This window comes from Temnothorax nylanderi, unplaced genomic scaffold (genome assembly GCF_030848795.1).
Source record: "Temnothorax nylanderi isolate EJ_2023f unplaced genomic scaffold, tnyl_v1.0 TNYL_tig0007_pilon, whole genome shotgun sequence".
Classification (NCBI taxonomy): Eukaryota; Metazoa; Arthropoda; class Insecta; order Hymenoptera; family Formicidae; genus Temnothorax; species Temnothorax nylanderi.
Genome location: NW_027249069.1, coordinates 1651926 through 1671658, shown reverse-complemented (window position 1 = coordinate 1671658; position 19733 = coordinate 1651926). Strand labels below are relative to the sequence as shown.

General features: G+C 41.2%; 6 protein-coding genes, 1 non-coding gene and 1 pseudogene across 12 annotated transcripts; 3 read left to right on the top strand and 5 right to left on the bottom strand.

Annotated features, from left to right (window-relative positions):
* Positions 1–140: 140 nt before the first annotated feature.
* On the bottom strand, positions 141–3292 carry LOC139780966 (uncharacterized). Its single transcript, XM_071719711.1, has 6 exons — positions 3224–3292; positions 2273–2926; positions 1708–2198; positions 1146–1593; positions 553–933; positions 141–464 (listed from the first exon to the last, which is right to left on the bottom strand). Exons 1-6 carry the CDS (start codon positions 3275–3277, stop codon positions 399–401), a joined length of 2094 nt encoding a protein of 697 aa, XP_071575812.1. The 5' UTR covers positions 3278–3292; the 3' UTR covers positions 141–398.
* A 634-nt stretch (positions 3293–3926) lies between these two features.
* Positions 3927–7202, bottom strand: LOC139780915 (uncharacterized). 2 transcript variants are annotated; one of them, XM_071719661.1, is made up of 6 exons: positions 6993–7202; positions 6064–6723; positions 5477–5985; positions 4924–5398; positions 4355–4684; positions 3927–4256 (listed from the first exon to the last, which is right to left on the bottom strand). In XM_071719661.1, exons 1-6 carry the CDS (start codon positions 7002–7004, stop codon positions 4188–4190), a joined length of 2055 nt encoding a protein of 684 aa, XP_071575762.1. In that variant the 5' UTR covers positions 7005–7202; the 3' UTR covers positions 3927–4187. The 2 variants fall into 2 exon arrangements, with proteins under 2 accessions (XP_071575762.1, XP_071575770.1); XM_071719669.1 differs by having other exon boundaries at positions 6902–6996.
* A 287-nt stretch (positions 7203–7489) lies between these two features.
* Positions 7490–10117, bottom strand: LOC139781131 (uncharacterized; annotated as a pseudogene).
* Positions 10118–10298: 181 nt separating this feature from the next.
* Eif4e4 (eukaryotic translation initiation factor 4E4) lies at positions 10299–12328 on the top strand. 2 transcript variants are annotated; one of them, XM_071719917.1, is made up of 4 exons: positions 10299–10457; positions 11005–11186; positions 11308–11625; positions 11700–12328. In XM_071719917.1, exons 1-4 carry the CDS (start codon positions 10347–10349, stop codon positions 11812–11814), a joined length of 726 nt encoding a protein of 241 aa, XP_071576018.1. In that variant the 5' UTR covers positions 10299–10346; the 3' UTR covers positions 11815–12328. The 2 variants fall into 2 exon arrangements, with proteins under 2 accessions (XP_071576018.1, XP_071576023.1); XM_071719922.1 differs by lacking the exon at positions 10299–10457 and adding an exon at positions 10494–10868.
* On the bottom strand, positions 12329–14222 carry Fadd (fas-associated death domain protein). Its single transcript, XM_071719911.1, has 6 exons — positions 14084–14222; positions 13747–13857; positions 13239–13605; positions 12970–13161; positions 12764–12894; positions 12329–12643 (listed from the first exon to the last, which is right to left on the bottom strand). The coding sequence occupies exons 3-6, from the start codon at positions 13561–13563 to the stop codon at positions 12509–12511; spliced, it is 783 nt and encodes a 260-aa protein (XP_071576012.1). The 5' UTR covers positions 13564–13605; positions 13747–13857; positions 14084–14222; the 3' UTR covers positions 12329–12508.
* Positions 14223–14391: 169 nt separating this feature from the next.
* On the top strand, positions 14392–16815 carry LOC139781027 (RNA-binding protein NOB1). Its single transcript, XM_071719830.1, has 6 exons — positions 14392–14525; positions 14748–14880; positions 15131–15342; positions 15405–15849; positions 16118–16452; positions 16537–16815. The coding sequence occupies exons 1-6, from the start codon at positions 14454–14456 to the stop codon at positions 16795–16797; spliced, it is 1458 nt and encodes a 485-aa protein (XP_071575931.1). The 5' UTR covers positions 14392–14453; the 3' UTR covers positions 16798–16815.
* A 219-nt stretch (positions 16816–17034) lies between these two features.
* LOC139781048 (ribonuclease P protein subunit p40) lies at positions 17035–19647 on the top strand. Of its 4 annotated transcripts, none has more exons than XM_071719874.1 (7): positions 17035–17371; positions 17760–17911; positions 18000–18144; positions 18476–18640; positions 18788–18913; positions 19003–19192; positions 19276–19647. In XM_071719874.1, exons 2-7 carry the CDS (start codon positions 17792–17794, stop codon positions 19607–19609), a joined length of 1080 nt encoding a protein of 359 aa, XP_071575975.1. In that variant the 5' UTR covers positions 17035–17371; positions 17760–17791; the 3' UTR covers positions 19610–19647. The 4 variants fall into 4 exon arrangements, with proteins under 4 accessions (XP_071575975.1, XP_071575970.1, XP_071575961.1 ...); XM_071719869.1 differs by having other exon boundaries at positions 17035–17376; XM_071719860.1 differs by having other exon boundaries at positions 17369–17435.
* Positions 17041–17113, bottom strand: Trnam-cau (transfer RNA methionine (anticodon CAU)). The gene has a single exon. It is a non-coding gene; the product is annotated as a tRNA-Met (tRNA).
* Positions 19648–19733: the final 86 nt, after the last annotated feature.

Genomic DNA, 19733 nt, shown 5'->3' with positions numbered 1-19733 from the left:
GATTTGTTGATAAAAGATGTACTGATCGCGGTTTTTCGAGTTACAGTTTATTCTCTGTAATTTTCTTTGTTAAAAAGAACTACTGAATAGAAAAACGCACGAACGGTGAACTGGGTGAACAGATTTATCACGAAAGAATATACGTAAAATAATAACTTTAATGATATAATAGAGCTTATATAATGCTTCGCTTAAGCCTGATATTCATTGAAATTCATCGGAAGAAATAATAGTTACAAAATGCTTAAATACGGCTACAATCGCTTACGCTACTATATCTAAATGCATGCAGTCTCATTTGTTTAGATTACGCAGCTACTGTGATATTTACACGTTATATACGGAATCAAAATCTCATAAAAAGAACTGGGTCGGCGAGTATTAAGACGATGTTTCGTTCATTGTTTTAAGAAACCGATGTCGCCTGTCATGTTCTCCAATTCGCTGAACATTTTATCGAGGTGCTGGAACAAGAAGTCGAATGTCAATGTTGTATACAAAATATTATCGAGATATTTTAACAATATGCAATTAATCATGCGCAACACTCACGTCTGACGGTTCCTCGTCATTTCGCGTTGTTCTCGACGGCTTAGCCCTAAACGCTATATTTCCATCATCGTCGATATCTTCATCTTCATCGTCGAAGTCTCCCGCATTGATATCCTCATCATCATCAGAATCATCCGGCTCCTCGACATTATCGTCATCGTCATCGTCGTCGTCGTCATCGTCATCGTCATCGTCGTCATCATCATCATCATCATCATCGTCGGTATCACTGTCATTGTGCTTCATCTTGAACATCTCATCGTAATCTATGGGTTCCTGTTTGATCTCCGTAAGCATCACCATTTCCTCGACGGTGTTCGCCTCGGTTGGACATGGTGGGTTAACTTTCGACGCCGAAGGTATTTGAAGAAACTGTGACGTCTACATAGGAAAATAAAAGCATTATTAATCTCTTTGGAATGATTGTAATATATATTAAACACGCAAAACACTATGTAGTATCATTTTGCCTGATCTTAAAGATCAAGCATAACGAAATATGTTAAGTAGTTTTTCCAAGCGATACAATAAGTACGCACAATTGTGCGATACAACAATACACAACATAACGATATTGATTTTATATGTATTACCAAAGGTTGTTCTTCTTGCGTCGATAATCCAGGCAAATGAGAGTTTGTGTTTTCCTGAACTTGCGAGGCTGGTTTTCTTTGTGCTTTATTGGAATTATCTTGCAATCGCGCTTCCGCGCTGTCCACATTTTGATTTGCCGACGACTTATTCGCGCGATTGATCTTGTCTTCCTTCGTTTCGTCAGTGTTACTTTCTTCTTCTTTCAACTCGTTAACATTGAGCTTAAGTTCAACGTGATTCGCATTCCGTTCCTTCTCCACTTGTGCAGCGTTGCTTGGCTCCTCCTTAACTTTCTTAGCGTCAAGCTTAGGTTCTTCGGAAAGACAAGTGTTACCTCTCTTCCGTCTAAATCTAACGTTAATACTTCTCTTGTCCCACATTAAACCGTATGCTTGTTTGTAATCTGATATCGCGTCGTCTACGCTATTGTATCTCATAAGAATATTTCTGCAACAAAATGTAGGGATAATATGATAAAATTGTAAAAAAAAAAACAACTTAATAATTCCGCTAGATTTAGCATAGCAAATAAAGCAAGTTAATAAGATATCTATAACTCACCGTGTGTTCTTCATCTTTCGCGTTTCTTCGTCTTGCGCCTTTGGAAATTTACTTTTTATTTCGCTCGTCTTAACAGATTCCGGCAGATTTCCTATAAACAAGGTATAGGGATCTATCTCCTCGGGATTATCCTCGTCTCTTAATGACTTTTTCTCGACTTTCAAGTGCCCGACACCAAACTTGATTTTCTCCAATTCTTTTATCGCCTCGTCAATATTCACATCTTCCGCCATTTGAATGAAGCAATATCTCGGCCCACACGGATTTTGAAAATGTATGTTCAGTATCTCTGGATGAAACTGGCCAACAATGTCCTTGTCCAGATCCGTATCGGGAAACTTGATTATTAAGCTCTGCGCATTAACTTTGTTCTTCATGTTATATTCGCTTTCAATTTTCAGAGCCCTTTCCGCATCTTCCCTATTCCACGGCTTGTTGACATAACTCTGAGACATCGGCTTCCTCTGTTTATTCTTCTTCACTACCTTTTCCTGAAAAAATTCAATCGCATTAGCCATCCTCGCAACGAACACATATACCGTATGAAATATGTTCGTAACAGTACAATTTTCACATCCTGATCCTCCGTCTCCTCGGTACGTCGGTTGCTCACGATTCCCGGTGGGATGGAAGGGATGGGATGATTAGGTAGAGGAACGGTCATGTGACTCATTATAGCGTCATTGGTCGCCGCGGGATAATTATTCCTTCGCCAGTCCAATCCGAGATTACCCGCCAGCGTCGCCCCGAAATATGCAGCTTGATCAAACTGACCCTGCGGCTGTCCGAACCGCACCACCCTTCTATTTTTACGAAAATTATTTCTCTGAACATACATATTGTTCCTATTGTGAAATCTCTCGCGACGTACGTAGTTACCCCTGAGCGGAATCTCCCTCTGAATCGTATTAGCGATATCGTGCGGAGTCGGATGCGGCAAGGGGGACGTTTGCGGCGCTATCCACTGCCAGGGGGTGTGCGCGTGGGTCCATTGAATGGGAGCCACTTGGGAAGGCACTGGTCCGAATACGTGCGGCGGAGGTGGGACTCCGCTCGGCGGAGGCATAGGAGGCAAGGGTGGCTGCCCGGGTAAGGGCTGAGCGATGGTGGAGGGTGTGGACGACGACGAGTAATTGGCGTACGGGGAGGCATCGTATCCGAAGCTGATGGACTCGTGCTTAAAATAGTTCCGTTTGCTCTCGCTGTTTTCCTCGGGCACCTGAGGATCAAGAAAGCATGAATTAAAAACGGAGCGGGCGCGCCGTGACTCGGTGAATTTTACGACGCGCACGGATCGGCCGCTGCCGCTCGTTGGAGGGAGCGATCATTTCGAACGGACGTCGGTGTAAACATTGCGGTCGCGTGTGTAAACATTGTTTTGGCATTAGACAAATTAACCTAGAATAACCTAGAAGATTGGGAAACGCGCGCGAGCGAAACGAGAGGGGCCACTGCGCGTCCACCGACTATCGCACGACGGGGAAACGACGTAGGAGGACGTAAGCTCGGGCATTACCGCGCGCTTCATGCTGCCAGGCTGAACGTGACTCGCCTTACAGGGTAGCAGCATTTCCTGAGTTACAACGTAAACAACATCGTAGCGCGAGCATGTGTGACAAGCGTAGCCGCGACTGGCCGCGACGAGGAGGCGCCAGGGGTGCCAACCCCCTTCCGCGCGCGCGCGTGCGACGATCTTTCGCGAGAGGTAAACAGAAACGACCCTGACCCGATCCCGACGAGGTGACGAGGCGAAATTGCGTTGTTACGCAATTCATCGTAGCGTCACGCAATTTGCGAGCGCGTCGTTTGCAATGTTTGCATCCGCGAGATGCCGAACATTCCCGCTTTCTTTTTCGCGCTCTTTTTTTTTTTTTAAACTATCGATATCGATCCGCACGCGTTGCGCGCACGTGACGACGCGGACGCGAAAGTATCGCGTCGTTTAAAGTTCAAACGCGCGAATAAAATCGCAGAGATGACACTGTAAAGAGAGACTTCAACGTAAAGAGAATTATAGCTTATAGAATTATTATTATATACTGTTTTATTTTTACAATATGTAGCAAGCTCGCAATTTTTAATTATAATTGACATCAATTTGTAATTATGAGTGAGAGTCGAGGTGGTTTCTCGTGTATACTACTGGCTCTCCCTAACTTTCTTTGTGTAAAAAAAAAAGGATTAAACGATACATACACAGATTAATTGACCACGAAGGATACACAAAATAATAACTTTAATGATACAATAGAGCTTACATAATCATGCACTTAAGCATGGTGTTTGAAATTCTTTGAAAAAAATAATTACAAAACGCTTAAATACGGCTTTATAATCGCTTACGCTACTGTATTTAAACACATGCAGTCTTATTCGTTTATATTACGCAGTTACTGATTTATACACATTATATGTGGAATTACATTTCATGAAAAGAACCTCGGATTCGAGTGTGACGGTGCGTGTCCAAATATTAAAATTCAAGCGTTTTTCAAGAAACCAATGTCGCTCGTCATATTCTCCAAATCGCTGAACATCTGGTCAAGGTGCTGAAATAAGATACGAGATATTTTGTGTTCTTAGTAAAGTTAAAAAGGACTTTAAGTAGATATAATGTAATCAACAATTAATCGTGCGTTGTACTTACATCCGTTGGTTCTTCTTTATCTTGTACTGCTTTCGACGGTCTCGCCGCAAACGCTATATGTCCATTATCAACTTCATCTTCATCGTCCTCTTCGAAATCTTCCTCATTATTATCCTCGTCGTCGTCAGTATCGTCCGGTTCCTCAACATCGTCGTCATCGTCATCGTCATCGTCGTCGTCGTCATCATCATCATCATCATCTTCATCCTCGTCATCGTAATCTATAGGCTCCGTTTTGATTTGCGTGAGCATCACCATTTCCTCGACATCGGCCTGCGGACGCGATGATGGATTTTCCGATGTTGAAGGTACTTGAGAAGACTGTGACATCTACATACATATGACAAATAGAAGCATTATTAGCTCTTCAAGACGATCGTGATATATAAATCGCGCGAAGCATTACACGGTTTCGTAATGCCCGTTTTTAAAGGTCTATAATACTGAAATGTAATGAATATCAATGAATATAAATTGTTTTTCCAACAGGTAATGTAAGAATTGATTATTTGCATACAATTGCAACACAACATTATGCAGCTTAACAATACTGATTTTATATATGTTACCAAGGGTTGTCGTTGTTGCTCTTGCATTGTCTTGTCTGACGTGATTGAGGTTGGCAACAAAGAGGAATGAGAGTTCACATTTTCCTGAACTTGCGAGGCCAATTTATTTTGCGCTTTACCGGAATTATCTTGTAACCGCATTTCCACGCTGTCCACATCTTGACTCGTCGACGATTTATCCGCGTGGTTGGCTTTATTCTCCTTCGTTTTACCAGTGTTATCCTCTTCCTTCGACTCGTTAACATTAGGCTTAAATTCAACGTGATTCGAATTCTGTTCCTTCACCAGTTGTGCAGCGTTACTCGGTTCGTCTTTAACTTTCTTAACGTCAGGCTTAAGTATCTCGGGAAGGTAAGCGTTACCTTCCTTTCGTCTAAATTTAACAATGATACTCCTCGTGTCCCACATTAAACCGTACGCCTTTTTGTAATCCGCTATCGCGTCATCTACACTATTATATCTCATAAAAGCAAATCTACAACAAAATGTAAAGATAAGATAAGCACAATACAGTCAAAGATATATAAATATTTATAAGGTATCTACAACTCACTGCGTGTTCTTTAACTTCCGTGCTCTCGATACATCCACTCGTGCCTTTGGAAATTTGCTTTTTATCTCGTTTGCTTTAACAAATGTGGGCAAATTTCCTATGTACAAATTGTAAGGATTTATATCCTCGGGCTTCGTGTTTCGGACATCCTCGTTTCTCACCGCTTTCTTCTCGACTTTCAGGTGTCCCGTACCAAATTTAACCTTCTCCAGTTCTTTTATAGCTTCGTCAATATTCACGCTCTTCGCCATCTGAATGAAGCAGTATCTCGGACCGCTCGGATTTTGAAAGTGTATATTCCGTATACCGGGGTGAAACAGTCTAACAATGTCCTTGTTTAGATCCGGATCGGGAAACTTAATTATTAAGCTCTGCGCATTAACTTTGTTCTTCATATTGTATTCGTTTTCAGTCATCAGAGCTCTCTCCGCATCCTCCCTATTCCACGGCTTACTAGGATAGCTCTGAGACATCGGCTTCCTCTGTTTGTTCTTCTTTACTACCTTTTCCTGGGAAAAATTCAATCGCATTAGCTGTCCGTATGACAAACGTCGTGAAAACTGCTTGAAATATGTTCACTATAGTACAATTTTCACATCCTGATCCTCCGTTTCCTCGCCATGCCGATTGCTCACGATTCCCGGCAGAATGGAAGGTACGGAATGGGAAGAAAGAGGAACAGTCATGTGGTTTATTATACCGTCGTTCGCCGCCGCGGTATAATTATTTCTTTGCCACTCCAACCCGAGACTACCGGTCAAGGCCGCGCCGAAGTATGTATTATGATCGAACTGACCCTGCGACTGCCCGAAACGCATGGGCCTTTTGTTTCTACGATGAAAATTATTTCTCTGGACATACACGTTGCTCCTGTTGTGAGCGAACCTCTCGTGACGTACGTAGTTACCCCTCAGCGGCATCTCTCTCTGAATTGTATTAGTAATCTCGCGCGGAGTTGGAGGTGGCAGAGACGGCTGCGACGCTATCCACTGCCACGGTGGATGCGCCCACGCTTGAATGGGAGTTACTTGGGAAGGCACTGGTCCGAATACATGTGGCGGAGGTGGGACTCCGCTGGGCGGCGGAGGCATGGGAGGCAAGGGTGGCTGCCCGGGTAAGGGCTGAGCGATGGTGGAAGGTGTGGACGACTGCGAGTAATTAGCGTACGAGGCTGCTGCATCGTATCCGAAGTTGATGGACTCATGCTTGACGAAGGTCCGTTTGCTCTCGCTGTTCTCCTCGGACACCTGAACACCGAGAAAATATGAATTAAAACGGAGCGCTCGCGCGGTGATTCGCGAATTTTATAACGCGCACGATCGGACGCTGCTTCGTCGGAGCGGCAATTATTTCGGCGCGCGAGCAGCGTCGATGCAATCGCGGGTGTAAATATTGCTGAGCGTGGACAAATTAACCTAGAATAACCTAAAAAAATTTGTCACGAGTCGAGAGGGAAAAGAGCGCGACGCGTCGCCGAGTGTCGCACTGAAAGCGAGGGACGTAGCTTCGGCATTACCGTGCGCTTCATCCTGCCGAGGAATCGACGCTTCTCCCTCCTCACAACATAGCAGCGTCGCGTGAGTTACAATGTAAACACATCGTAGCGCGTACACACGAGTGACCGAAGTGACAAGCGTAATCACTCGGATGACGCCAGGAATGCCAACCCTTCCGCGCGCGCGCGCGCGCGCAAAATCTTACAAATTTTTATAAGATACGAAATGCGAAGTAAACGGGACGACCCTGACCCGACCTTGACGACTTCACAACGGGAAATTACATGTTATGCAAATCGTTATTGTACACGCGAAAACACGAGCGCGTTCGCGTCCATGAGACACCGGAGACACGTTTTCCCGGAGTTTTTACTCTTTCTCCTCTCTCTCTCTCTCTCTCTCTTTCTCTTTCTCTCTCTCTCTCTTTGTTTTTCAAGCCATCGATCCGCGACGCGTCGCGCACACGTGACGACGCGGGCGGATGCGTCAAATAGATTGAATAAAATAACGCATGAAGTTGTGATTAAAGAATTTATTAATTTTTTTTATGCCGCGAAGGAATTCATAATAAGGGGACCAACCCTTGACCTCTTAAATTTTTAATATTTTACTGTACACCTTATTCGATCATTAATATAAAGTACCTACAGTAACTCTGTCCAGTGCGCAACAGTTTATAAAATATTAATGTTTAAAACTTTCGTTGTAATTGTTCGCACACACGGCAACAAAAATACATTCCATGACAATTAATCTTCGGTGTCGGAACTCTCAATTTGTGCACTATCGATTCAGATCACAATCTGTACATGTTTTTGAAGAATATCTATCATATAGAAACAATTAAGACACATTACTAATTTGCACATTTAATGAACGCGACTTCTTTGCATAAGCATGGTTTATTTATTATTAATATCGAAAAAAAACATTTTCAACATTAGTATTTAATAAACTATTGCGCATTGGACCGTTGCTGTACCTTGTATTAGTGAATAAAGTATACTGTAACATACTAAAAATTTTGCAAAATTCAAGAGGTCAAGGTTTTGTCCCTTTGTGAAATATAAACAGATATTTAAGACTTTATGAATAATTAACTATGACATTTGGGAGGCCGCTGACTTCTGTGTAGATTTCAGTGAAGTTGTTGCCACGGAAGTAGAGATATCGCAGTTTGACGAGATCAGCGAAAGTGCCATTGTCCACCGTGTGGATGCCATTGTCGGACAGCTTGATGTATTCCAGATTGAAGAGCCCGGCAAAAGTGCCGACTACAAAATGTGAGACAGTTTGTTTCCGCTCAGGTCCAGTTGTTCCAGCTGAGATAGATCCCTGAACGTATCCGGCTCGAGAGCGCTGATCTCGTTCTGCTGAAAATAGAGTCTCTTCAGACCGATCAAGTCGCGGAGGACCGACCTGGAGACGCTTGTTATCCGATTGTCATTTAAGTAAAAATTCTCCAGCTTGTTCAATCCTCGAAAGGCACCACTCGGCAAGTCCTCTAGCCGATTGTAGTCCAAGTAGAGGTAATTCAGTTCGGTTAACCCGGCGAAGGATCCCGGCGCGATGTGGGAGATTTTATTGTTTAGAAGGAGCTCCAAGTTGGGCAAACCACGGAAGGATTCCCTCTTCAGCACGGATATTCGGTTGCTTTATTCAAAAACAAGTGCGCTGACACGTTCTTAAAGCCGTTCTCTCGGATACCCAATTGTTCCAAGGCGCTTTGCCAGAAAACGGGCAATCGATCCTCGAAATGGCTTTGCATAACTCCGACGAGGACCCCAGCGCGATGTCTTCCAGATTGGAGAGCCCGGCAAAAGTGCCGACTACAATGTGAGACAGTTTGTTTCCCCTCAAGTCCAGTCGTTTCAACTGAGACAGATCCCTGAACGTATCCGGCTCGAGAGCGCTGATCTCGTTCCGCTGAAGATAGAGTCTCTCCAGACCGACCAAGTCGCGAAGGAGCGACCTGGAGACGCTTTTTATCCGATTGTCATTTAAGTAAAGATACTCCAGCTTGTTTAATCCTCGAAAGGCACCGCTCGGCAAGTCCTCTAGCCGATTGTAGTCCAAGTAGAGGTAATTCAGTTCGGTTAACCCAGCGAAGGAATCCGGCGCGACGCGAGAGATTTTATTGCTGCTGAGCCAAAGGAATATCAGTCGTCCGGGATTAAGACTCGAGAAATATTCCGCCTCGATCGCTTCGATATCGTTGTGTTCCAGTTCGAGAATTCCCAAGCTTGACAGCCCGGCGAACGAGTCCTTCGGTATCGAATTGATCTTGTTGTCTTTCAAATTCAGCGACGTCAGGTGTCTCAAATCCGCGAACAAGTACCCCGATAACGGTACCACATTGCCGCCCAAGTAGAGGACCTTCAAGTTGGGCAAACCGCGGAAGGATTCCCTCTTCAGCACGGATATCCGGTTGCCTCGATTCAGATACAAGGTCATCGTCGACACGTTCTTGAAGGCGTTCTCTCGAATCTCCAAGAGGTCCAGGTCCCAGAGGAACAATCGATCCTCCTCGAAAAGGCTTTGCGTAACTTCGACGAGGACCCCCTTGTAGTGGCAAACGTTGTAACCATCGTTATCCCGGCAGGTCGTCTCCTTCACCTCCGACGAGGCCCTCACCGAGAGAAACAGGATAACGACTTGCGAAAAGAGCAGAAGAAACCGCGACATGGCGAGAGAGTTCGAATCAGTCGACACGCCTAACCGAGTGACACGGACGCAACTGCAATTACGGGTTTTATATCTCGTGGAGAGTTATTAGCGATCGATTACATAGCGCAGCGTGACTTTTGGCATTATTGATTATCGTCACTTGCTGAGAAACTAGCGCGACTGCATTCTTATGCTGGGTCTACAGTGTCTTGTATGGCCTGGTCCTTGACGGTAACCCAGTCGCCTTCTTCATAAAAATCGTTAAGACCGAGCCAAGTCGCGTTCGCGTTTATTTCTTGTAACATACGCGAAAGAATCCTTTCCTCGGAATTCGAATTGATAATAGCCAAATGACCTAATCACGTGTGAAATACGATGAGAAATCCTCTCTGCTAATTTTTCTAATTTCTCTGATACAAGCGACTTTGAGCTGATTATACAAATACACGTCCATTCAATGACGATAGCTTAATATACATAGTATATCATGAATTATTTTCTTTATCTCCGTCCTGGATACAAGTCTGGCGAGCCTTGTTCCAGGTAACTTTGTGAGGGTAAATCCTGTGCGTGCTCGTACCATCAGATGACAAGAGAGAACCATCCCTCTTATCTATAAAATAATAAAATCGCTTGAAGCATCCGACTCTCGGTCGAGCACTGAGCAGTGCCGAGCAGCGCCAACGGGGAGCGCTGCTAACGGACATATGCTCACGGATGCTCCGCTGCCAGTTCGCGGCTTTCACAATTCACAGAGCGAGCCGAGCGAGCGTGCATATTGGAGTGACATGGCTACGAGCATCACGGAGGAAATCGAGGCAAGTATTTCGAAAGCGTGGCGCGCGACGGAACGCGTCGCGTGGGAACGCCGATCTCGCACCGCGGGATACGGCGCGCCCGGGGACGGCGTTCCCGCCCGCGTGCGGGCGGCGATACCTTCCCGGCGGATCCTTCTCGTATCCTTCTCCCTCCGCGTCCCTCTCTGCCTCTTCCATTCCACCGCCTCGGGCCTCCACGTTACTCCGAATGTTCGCCGTGTAGAAAGTGTCCTAGAGCCGCGAGTTCCGCGACGCTTTTCACGCTCGCGAAGGTGCCCCGCCGCAGCCGGTCGCCCCCCCTCGTCATCTATGAATAATCGCCGTTACGAAATACCGCCGGGCGATCGCGAAAGGCGGTGTGAAACCGACCCGGCGAGACGATGCGCACGCGATACGCGATCCGCCGTACAGGTTAGCCCGGCCACGCGTAAGGTCCCCCCCCCTTCCCCTCTCCCCCCAGCGTGACCGCTGGAGTCGACCCTTCCATCGTGATTCTGCGGGGATGTCGAGGGATGAACAGCGATCTAAACGTAAACATCTTTTTCAGGAAATCGATCGTAAGCAGAATACGGAAGTAGCGAGCACCGGCGAGTTCCCACCCGAATACTTAATCAAGCATCCGCTGCAAAACACATGGACTTTATGGTATTACGAGCCCGACAGGAATAAATCATGGGAGGAGAGCCAGCGGGAGATAACGAGCTTCGATACAGCTGAGGATTTCTGGAGGTAGCTCTATGTTTCTCTTCTCTTTCTTTCTTTCCTCCTTTCTTCGGCGTATAAAAAAAAAACGTCAAAAACTTACGAACGTGAATTACAACAAAGGAACTGTTTTTTTTTTTATGTACAGCTTATACAACCACATAAAGACAGCGTCCGAGTTAAGGCAAGGTTGTGACTATAGCATGTTTAAGCAAGGAATTCGGCCTATGTGGGAGGACGATCAGAACAAGGACGGCGGACGATGGCTAATAAATCTAGATAAGAAGCAAAGGGCTACGGATCTAGATAATTTTTGGTTAGAAATTCTGCTTTGTATGATCGGGGAAGCCTTCAACGAGTTTTCCGACGACGTTCGCGGAGCTGTTGTAAATGTCAGGCCAAAGGGAGACAAACTCGGTGTCTGGACATCGAATGCGGATTGTGCGGATAGTGTTATGGAAATTGGGTAAGGGAATTGGGCAAACTACTTGCAGGACTCTTGTGAATTTTTTGAGCTTATCGACACTCTTATGATTTTAGCCGAAAACTGAAGGAAAGATTAAGGATTACGTCTAAAACGACCATGGGATACCAGGTACATAAAGATACCGCGGCCAAAGCTGGCAGTCAAACAAAAAATACTTATACACTTTAAATTTCGCTAAATTTATGATATCACCCCCTGAGTTCATTAAAATATGTTGATTCAAAAGTCACCGGATTAGATATTGATATAATTGTGTGGAACTATATCTTTGCATTATGTTGAAGGAAAGAAATTAATAAAATTTCATTTTCGAAAGCACGTTACGTCGTCGTTGTAGTTATGTTTCCGTAATAACGACAGAGACTAAATGAAAATCAATAAATCATATATTGAAGCGAAATAGATAAGCATATTATTAATATAGAAATTTAGTTTAAGGAATATAGCGTATATAGTTAACAGATATAATTTATGAGAGATACGCGCGGGCTGCTGTATTTTTTGTGGCTGATAACACTGTATGGCTAGGACAAATTTATATGTTTCGATATAATTTGTGCAACCTCTCATTTTTCAACAGAATAAATCCTTGTAACCTCTTGTAATATTTCTGTACAGTAGTAAGGCACATGCAATTATACTCGAGATTTTCTTATAAATATCAAAAAGGTGTACTGGCATATATGCTCTCGTACCTTTATTTATATCACCTATAACTTCTACATTAAATTATCTACTCGATATACTATCGAGTTTCTTTTATCACCCATTATATCACATTTGATTAACAAAGAGGGTAAGTTAAGGCACAAATTCGGCAAGCTCTGGCGGAAGACTTGCGTAGAAAGATTTCGTATTGATATCATATATTCTTATCTTTCAATATTAATTCCTCTACAAGTTCCTTAAGATCTCTCCGTCTACCTTTTTCTAAAGCACGTATCAAATTTATGGCCCATTGCTCCGTGTTGCATTGCGACATATACATTTTCAGAATCTACAAACAGAAATTATTGTCTCAAGTTCAATATAAGTTTATATTTCAGATATCTGCCTACATAGTATATATATACATCCATATATATGCAAAATCTTTATTCTAAACGCATAATCTTACCTCGTAGCTTTGCTCCTTCAAATCATAAGGATATTTACTTTGTACAGCATCAATTTCATATTCTCTAATACCTAAATGTCTAGCTACATCTCGCCAAGATCGACCCAGCCTATCTCTGACTTGCAGCAACACTTAAAAAAAAAAAGATATTTATATATACGAAAAGAAAAATTAAGAATATTGTAACTTAAGATCTTAAAAAATACCTGTTTCTTGTAGCAATTTTTTTCTTTTGTAAAGATTATATTGTTCTTCGTGTTCAGAATTACACTGTAACGTCTGCGTACTATTCCTGAATAACTTAGCTGAGCTTTCTATCGATGACTGAGACAAATCGTACATAGAATTACACGTGGACTCTGAGCATGTAGACTCTGAAGTTGATGGCAGTACCGAGGCTATTGTAGAGAGGTAACGTATTAGCTCTAAATTGCAGAAGTGTGCAAAAGCACACAATTAATTAAAAAATACTCACTTTCGTCACTTTGATACTTATATGAAGGTAACAATGGCGCAGTCTTCAGCCAATTGTCGTAATCTTCCAACTTGCTTTCTAAGTCAGGCTTGTGAATATATTTCTTTGACATGTACCGAAATGGCTCTATGTCGCTGTAACTTATAATATCCCGTTTCTCCAGTAATCTTATAAACATGTTCAGATCCTTCACCTGGCTCAATTTACGTTTTGAATCGATCTCAAATGCGTAATTGCGTTTCAGTTGATCTAAGGCATCACTGTCAATGAAAGGCTCAGCTACACTAAGGAAGTCGTGACGAAGCAGCTTATACCTCTCGAGCATCTCGTCCTTTCAAAGAGACACTCAGTTTTTCAAGCCAGATTTCTGCGGCAAATAATATATATGCACAAATAAGAGTACAACAGTCTGAAAGAATATTCGAACGGATACTTTCAGTACAATGCACAATAATGCATCTAAATACTCAGAATAAATATTTTATTAAAAACTTTATAAACATTATACCTTACGTATTTTACACCTTGTTTCACGATGTGTCTTCTTTGAAAGGCTCTATCACCAGGCTGTTTAATTTTGGCATCCTGCCAAGTTCTCAGGTTCATATAATCTGCAGCACTTGATTTATTCACAAAATATTTTTAATTCCAAATAATTAATTCTCGAATAAAGTATTTAATACTCATAATATAATGCATGTGAAGCGTAATCATTGAACTTGTGACAACTTAAATTCGAAACTGCGAACATCGGCGCTCGACAATCAAAATTATTGTAAAAGTTCCGGGAAGCCCAGATTAGCCTCAGTTAATGACAGATTGACAGGTTTTTTCCTCAATCGTACTTGTTCTTCCCGTAAGTCACAACTGATACCGCGTTCGTAAAGCCTTTCTTTTTGGTTTAGAGAAGCGTCTAGCGAGAAATCATTCAACGGGTGATCAAAGTCAAAGATTCCGCCTAATTAATTGCAAATTGGAAATTAGAACTCAATCAATCAGAACCAAATCAAGATTGAGGTTATTCAATTGATCGAATTCGGGCCACTTCGACCAAACTCCGATTAACTTAATCGTTGATTAGTCCATTGGAAATGACCAATCGCATTTGCCCGATATAAAATACGGTCACCGCTTTGGGCGCTTTGCCGCATTCCCGTATTCCCGGTTGTATACACACGTTGTACGAGGCATTACTCACGTGGGCCACGTGTAATCATGGAAAATAGGAATAAAGTTGAATATCTTATTGTCGATACAAGCGCTTTCATAAGAAATGCTGCCTTGCAGGTAATTATTGAGTGAGATATAAATTTATATAAATCGCGTATAAATGAAGGCGAAGATATTTAATTCTAACCAAGAAGCTGTGTACATGTGTGTTTCATCAATGTATTTGCAACTAAGATATAATTTTGTTCAAAAGTATCGCTTTATTGAAAATACAACGTATAAATATATTCTAGCTCCTCCGTTTCTAACGAAATTTTAATTTAAAAAATTTACTTGTAGGACATTGGAGTCAACATTTTGACCGAACAGGCTGTCGTCGACGAGATCACGAGCAAGAGGCAGTTGAGAAGATTGGTCGTACTGCCGTACGACTTGAAGATTCAGGAGGCTTTTGCTGAAAACATTAAATTTGGTAAATAAAGCTCATTAGCATCTTTGTGGTTGTCGAAAGTATGTGCGAGAAGACATATGATTGAATACAGCGTATATTCACTGTTGCGCAGTAGTCATTTCTTTGTTTCAAATTCTCTTTCCACTTAAGACAGTTTATCACTAACGCGAGGAACGAAAGCGCTGTATGTATCATACACGCAGCAAACAATATATATACTCTATTGTATTTCTATGTACTTGTGTTACTAATATTTTTAATATATTTACAGTAACTGAATTTTCAAAGAAAAGCGGCGACTACATCAGCTTGTCTGCTACTGACATCAAAGTAATTGCGCTCACGTATCAGTTGGAAAAAGAGAAAGTCGGGACAGCACATTTAAAGGACGTTCCAACGATAAGGGCCATTAAATCTGCGGAAGATAAACCAAGCGGAGATGATCCTAAACTGCCAGTTGGTTTCTACATGCCGAAGAAAAGGGTAAGATATTTTAATTCTGTATACATATACTTTATTAATCTAAATTTATATTCTGTATCTAGGAGAGAAAAGAATCGGACGTGGATAACAATGCAGAAGCATCAAATAATACGGAAAAGATAGATGTTGAAAAAGATATCACGCACATACAGATTATAAGTAATTCGGCGGTAGATAATGCAACGAATGATGCAGAGATAAATGACACGGAAAAACAATGTACTCCTTATGCATCTGCATCTTCAGACGAATCACAGTCAGATTATGAAACGGCTGCGTCGGATGACGAAGATAAAACGGTTGATTTAGCTGATAAGTTTTCCAAATTAAAGTGCAATCCAACTGATTTAGAAGTAGAGGGTGAGAGCGAGGGCAAGTGTGTTGTGGATGACGTTCTTGCTCCTGTCGATACGTCCAAAAGTGACGAATCGTCTGAGGATGAAGATGAGGATGACGAGGATGATGACGATGATGATGACGACGATGACAGTGGTTGGATCACACCAGGTAAATTTAATTTTATCAATTAACTTTTTTAAATAAGAATTAATGCTTAAGTATATACAATTAAAATATGGATTTTTGAAATTAATTACCATTAATCTTGTATTGTCATTTACAATCTTTAAAATCTCCAATCAACCTTGTATAAAACTAAGACATACATGAGATAAGAATGTAAATCGAACTCAAGATCTGCCGCGACTATTAATCAACCGATCTCATATATACATATATTCAAACAGTTAATTTTTAATAATTTCTCTTTTGACAGCAAATGTTTCCAATATAAAGAAGCAAATGGACTCGGAGATTCTCGAAGAAAAAGCTGCAACCGTCGCATGCTTAACGATGGATTTCGCGATGCAAAATGTGCTCATGCAAATGGGACTGAATGTGGTCGCACTGGATGGCAGAGTGATTAAACAGATGCGAACGTTCATATTCAGATGTTACGCCTGTTTCAAGACTACCAGCGTCATGACAAAGATTTTCTGCCCGCACTGCGGTAACAGGACGCTGAAGAAAGTCGAGGTCACGTTAGATGAGAATGGGAAACAACAGATTCACATCAATTTTCGGAAACCTCTCTCGGCCAAGGGAAAGAAGGTATGCTGCACCAGTTTCCGATGTAATCCACCGAGTTATGCGAATGCGAAAGGTGGCAAAAGTAAAATTGACGAAATTTTTCAGTTCTCGCTACCGATGCCGAAGGGTGGAAAACACGCCAACAATCCCATTTTATGCGACGATCAACCGATGCCGGATCAACGCCCGTCACGTTTGGCGCGCGTAAAAAATGATCCCCTCGACGACGATTACATAGCTGGATACTCTCCATTTGTTATGCGCGACGTAAACTCGAAGTCGGCTATGCTGGGCATAAGACCGGACGGTGCCGTCAAGTACTGGATGAAGAGAAACCCTAATGAATCTAAAAAGAGACGAAAATAAAAACTATTTAATTGTTAAGTCAACGTTGTCATTTCGAGAATTCACGATTATCCTTTATCCTTATGTTAGATGTTCCTGTAAATATTTGCATTTCTGCATTTAAGAGTACCTACCTACTTAATTATGTCACATAATTATAATTTTTATAACATAAATTTTATAACAGTTTATTATATACGTAATAAAAACTTTATTTGGCAATTATCATGTTTGTTTTTGCAAAAATTACATTGACAAAAAAAATGCCCCGGGTGAGGATCGAACTCACGACCTTAAGATTATGAGACTTACGCGCTGCCTACTGCGCTACCGAGGCTCTTGTGCTACTTAGTCCAAGTCCGTCAATATTAGGTAAAACATAAAAATGACATTCTCAGTGCGATTGATTAATCAATAGTGCTAGAAGGATAGAAGACTACCCTCAAAAACACCTCTCACTGGCGACAGCCAGAATAATAGATCACTTATTGCAGCATGTAAAGAGTTCAGTGGACACTAGTATAATATTCACGAAAAATAGAAAAAAATGGCCCCCCACTCCCCACCACGCATCATAGCTTCGATTGAAGATTAGGTTAGGTATATATGCACGCGAGACGACCACGTGTTGTGTCGGATACTTTGTGTTGTGTTTAGATGTAAAAAGTTTTTTTACATTATGACCTATTACATTACGTCACATTATAATACTACATTATATCATTTTTCATTAAAGTGCACTTCTTTCTATTCATTACATTTCATTCATTACATTATATTGATGTCTTTTTACATCATAATTCTGACCATTACATTGTTGTACTTTATTCGAAACGGTAGATGGTTTAATGGTAAGACAGTTGCATGTCAAACGAAAGATTCGAATTCTCAATCTTGTCACATATTATTAGGAATTTTAAGAGGAAAAATATTGAATCATGAATTTTTTATTAAATCTAATTGTAATGATTGTTATATTCTAGGAAAAGAAAAGCTACGATAGAAAAAAAGAAACATGTTATATCCAGAGATATGGAATCTCGAGCCACCGCCGCACCACACTTCCGTGGAAACGATAAATTATAGGAAAGCAGACGTGCCTGTGGCAGTGAAGAATCATTACTTCAATCATTCGGTAAACTTGTTAATAACTTCTTTCAAGATTCGGCTCGCAAGACGATAGGCAATAACTTGATGGCAATAAGTGTTTTCTGTGTCACCAGATATCCGTGGCACTTCCCGACACCGTTACCGTTCCTCAAAGTTTACACAATTGTCTGTCGGAGGATACAGATTATTATCGAATAAATAAGCTGCGTGTCAGTGATCTCTTAAACATAGAGTTCATCGAGGCTTTTGTAAAGAAAGGCAAGTTTATTATTGATTTCCTTTACATATTTGTGTGTATCTTACATTATTTGCGTAGTGTCTACTAATTGCGAAATAAAATACACGTAGTACATACTTGCCTACAGAAAAAAAATCATTTTTTTCTTCAAGCTAATCAAAATAAAAAAAAACATGATACAGAATATCTTACTTTTACACTTAATGAGAATTCTTGTCTGTCAATTTTAAGTTTAAGGATTGATATGGAATTATATGCAGTACGTAATATGTCAAGTTGTCAAGATACACATATATTCTTCTCTTAATTATATTCTTATATTTCTACTAACATCTGCATTTCAAATTTCAGGAGAAATTAATCTTCTGACAATAGAAAATAAAATAGACTTGCAGAATTCCGTTTGTCTAACTCCGACTGGACGCTTGGTACTCTCTTTGCTGGCAGATGATTACCAAGCACTTGGTTTAGAAGGGAAACCCTCTGCCTTCAGCCACAAACCTCATACACGCTACAGTAAGTCTTAGTTATAATTGAGCAATGAATTACATCCTACAATTACATTGTACAATATAACATATGTATTATTTATAGTCTATTTTAATCGAATGTATATTTCTTTTTATATAAACTTGAACGTTTCTTTTTTATATAAATCAAAAGTAGTGAGAATCGATTTAACAAATGATAGTTTCATTCCTGGTAAGAAGAATTATGAAAGAGTTCGAGTAGCATTGGAAGAACGACTCAAACAGACATTTGACGTCATAGTATCATGGGATTCACCAGGTACATACTTCTGCCTTTCTATAATAAATAACGTATTACAGTATTTACATATACATTTCCTTTCTTACACAATTATTTAAATATTTCAGAGATCAACGTATGCCCGTCATCTGTAGCGGCGTGGTTTCATACCCGCAATTATAACGTCTGTCTTTGTCACCAGAAACTTTCGCAAAGGACTAAATATTCATTAACAATTCCTACTTACGCAGACAGATGCAGTAAGACTGATACCGATTTCTTCGAATGGCTTGGAGTCTTCAGCATTGATGGTGATCTGTATGTTTGTTCGCGTTTTTAAATATTTTTTCACGAATGGTAAGACTGAAGGAATATGACAATGATAGTTATAATATTTTTAGGTCTACTGAAAAAGAGGACGATTATGCGAACGCATACCGGTGTCCTTCTCCTTCTATATATGTCGGACAGGTGCAGTATTTGCAGTGGACTGGATTCTTTACACGAAAAAAGATACAAGAAGTGTATAATGTGTTAAAACAATATGTGTTATCGCGAAATACTTTGCAGTGGGTTAGTTTAGACGTACAAGGATTTGCAGACAGTCCCGCTAGTTTCGATTTGAAAGAGCACATGTTCTTCACTGACGGAGACAATAGTTATACTATCGTATTTCGACCTAAAGGTGAAGCCGTTATACGAAGAAATTTAAGCTCTAATAACAAGGTCAGGTAAATCGTTAAATTGTCAATAAATATGTATTTTACACTAGATCCATCTGAGTTTATTTTTTTGCTAAAGCATAGTATTGAGACTCTGACAATCGAAAGTCAATATCAAGCAGAAGAGAGTTTCGTAT

Coding starts and splice junctions, on each gene's coding strand:
- LOC139780966 (XM_071719711.1), bottom strand. CDS start 3,277: ATGCTGCTACCCTGTAAGGCGAGTCACGTTCAGCCTGGCAGCATGAAG. Junction 2,199..2,272: donor AGGATCAGGATGTGAAAATT/GTACTGTTACGA, acceptor GAATTTTTTCAG/GAAAAGGTAGTGAAGAAGAA. Junction 934..1,145: donor CGCAAGAAGAACAACCTTTG/GTAATACATATA, acceptor TTTCCTATGTAG/ACGTCACAGTTTCTTCAAAT.
- LOC139780915 (XM_071719661.1), bottom strand. Junction 4,685..4,923: donor AGCAACAACGACAACCCTTG/GTAACATATATA, acceptor ATATGTATGTAG/ATGTCACAGTCTTCTCAAGT. Junction 4,257..4,354: donor ATAAAGAAGAACCAACGGAT/GTAAGTACAACG, acceptor ATCTTATTTCAG/CACCTTGACCAGATGTTCAG.
- Eif4e4 (XM_071719917.1), top strand. CDS start 10,347: ATGCTCACGGATGCTCCGCTGCCAGTTCGCGGCTTTCACAATTCACAG. Junction 10,458..11,004: donor GCATCACGGAGGAAATCGAG/GCAAGTATTTCG, acceptor CATCTTTTTCAG/GAAATCGATCGTAAGCAGAA. Junction 11,626..11,699: donor GATAGTGTTATGGAAATTGG/GTAAGGGAATTG, acceptor TTATGATTTTAG/CCGAAAACTGAAGGAAAGAT.
- Fadd (XM_071719911.1), bottom strand. CDS start 13,563: ATGCTCGAGAGGTATAAGCTGCTTCGTCACGACTTCCTTAGTGTAGCT. Junction 12,895..12,969: donor AAAATTGCTACAAGAAACAG/GTATTTTTTAAG, acceptor TTTTTTTTTAAG/TGTTGCTGCAAGTCAGAGAT. Junction 12,644..12,763: donor TGAAGGAGCAAAGCTACGAG/GTAAGATTATGC, acceptor TTCTGTTTGTAG/ATTCTGAAAATGTATATGTC.
- LOC139781027 (XM_071719830.1), top strand. CDS start 14,454: ATGGAAAATAGGAATAAAGTTGAATATCTTATTGTCGATACAAGCGCT. Junction 14,526..14,747: donor TAAGAAATGCTGCCTTGCAG/GTAATTATTGAG, acceptor ATTTACTTGTAG/GACATTGGAGTCAACATTTT. Junction 16,453..16,536: donor TCTCGGCCAAGGGAAAGAAG/GTATGCTGCACC, acceptor GAAATTTTTCAG/TTCTCGCTACCGATGCCGAA.
- LOC139781048 (XM_071719874.1), top strand. CDS start 17,792: ATGTTATATCCAGAGATATGGAATCTCGAGCCACCGCCGCACCACACT. Junction 18,914..19,002: donor AGTATCATGGGATTCACCAG/GTACATACTTCT, acceptor TAAATATTTCAG/AGATCAACGTATGCCCGTCA. Junction 19,193..19,275: donor TTCAGCATTGATGGTGATCT/GTATGTTTGTTC, acceptor TAATATTTTTAG/GTCTACTGAAAAAGAGGACG.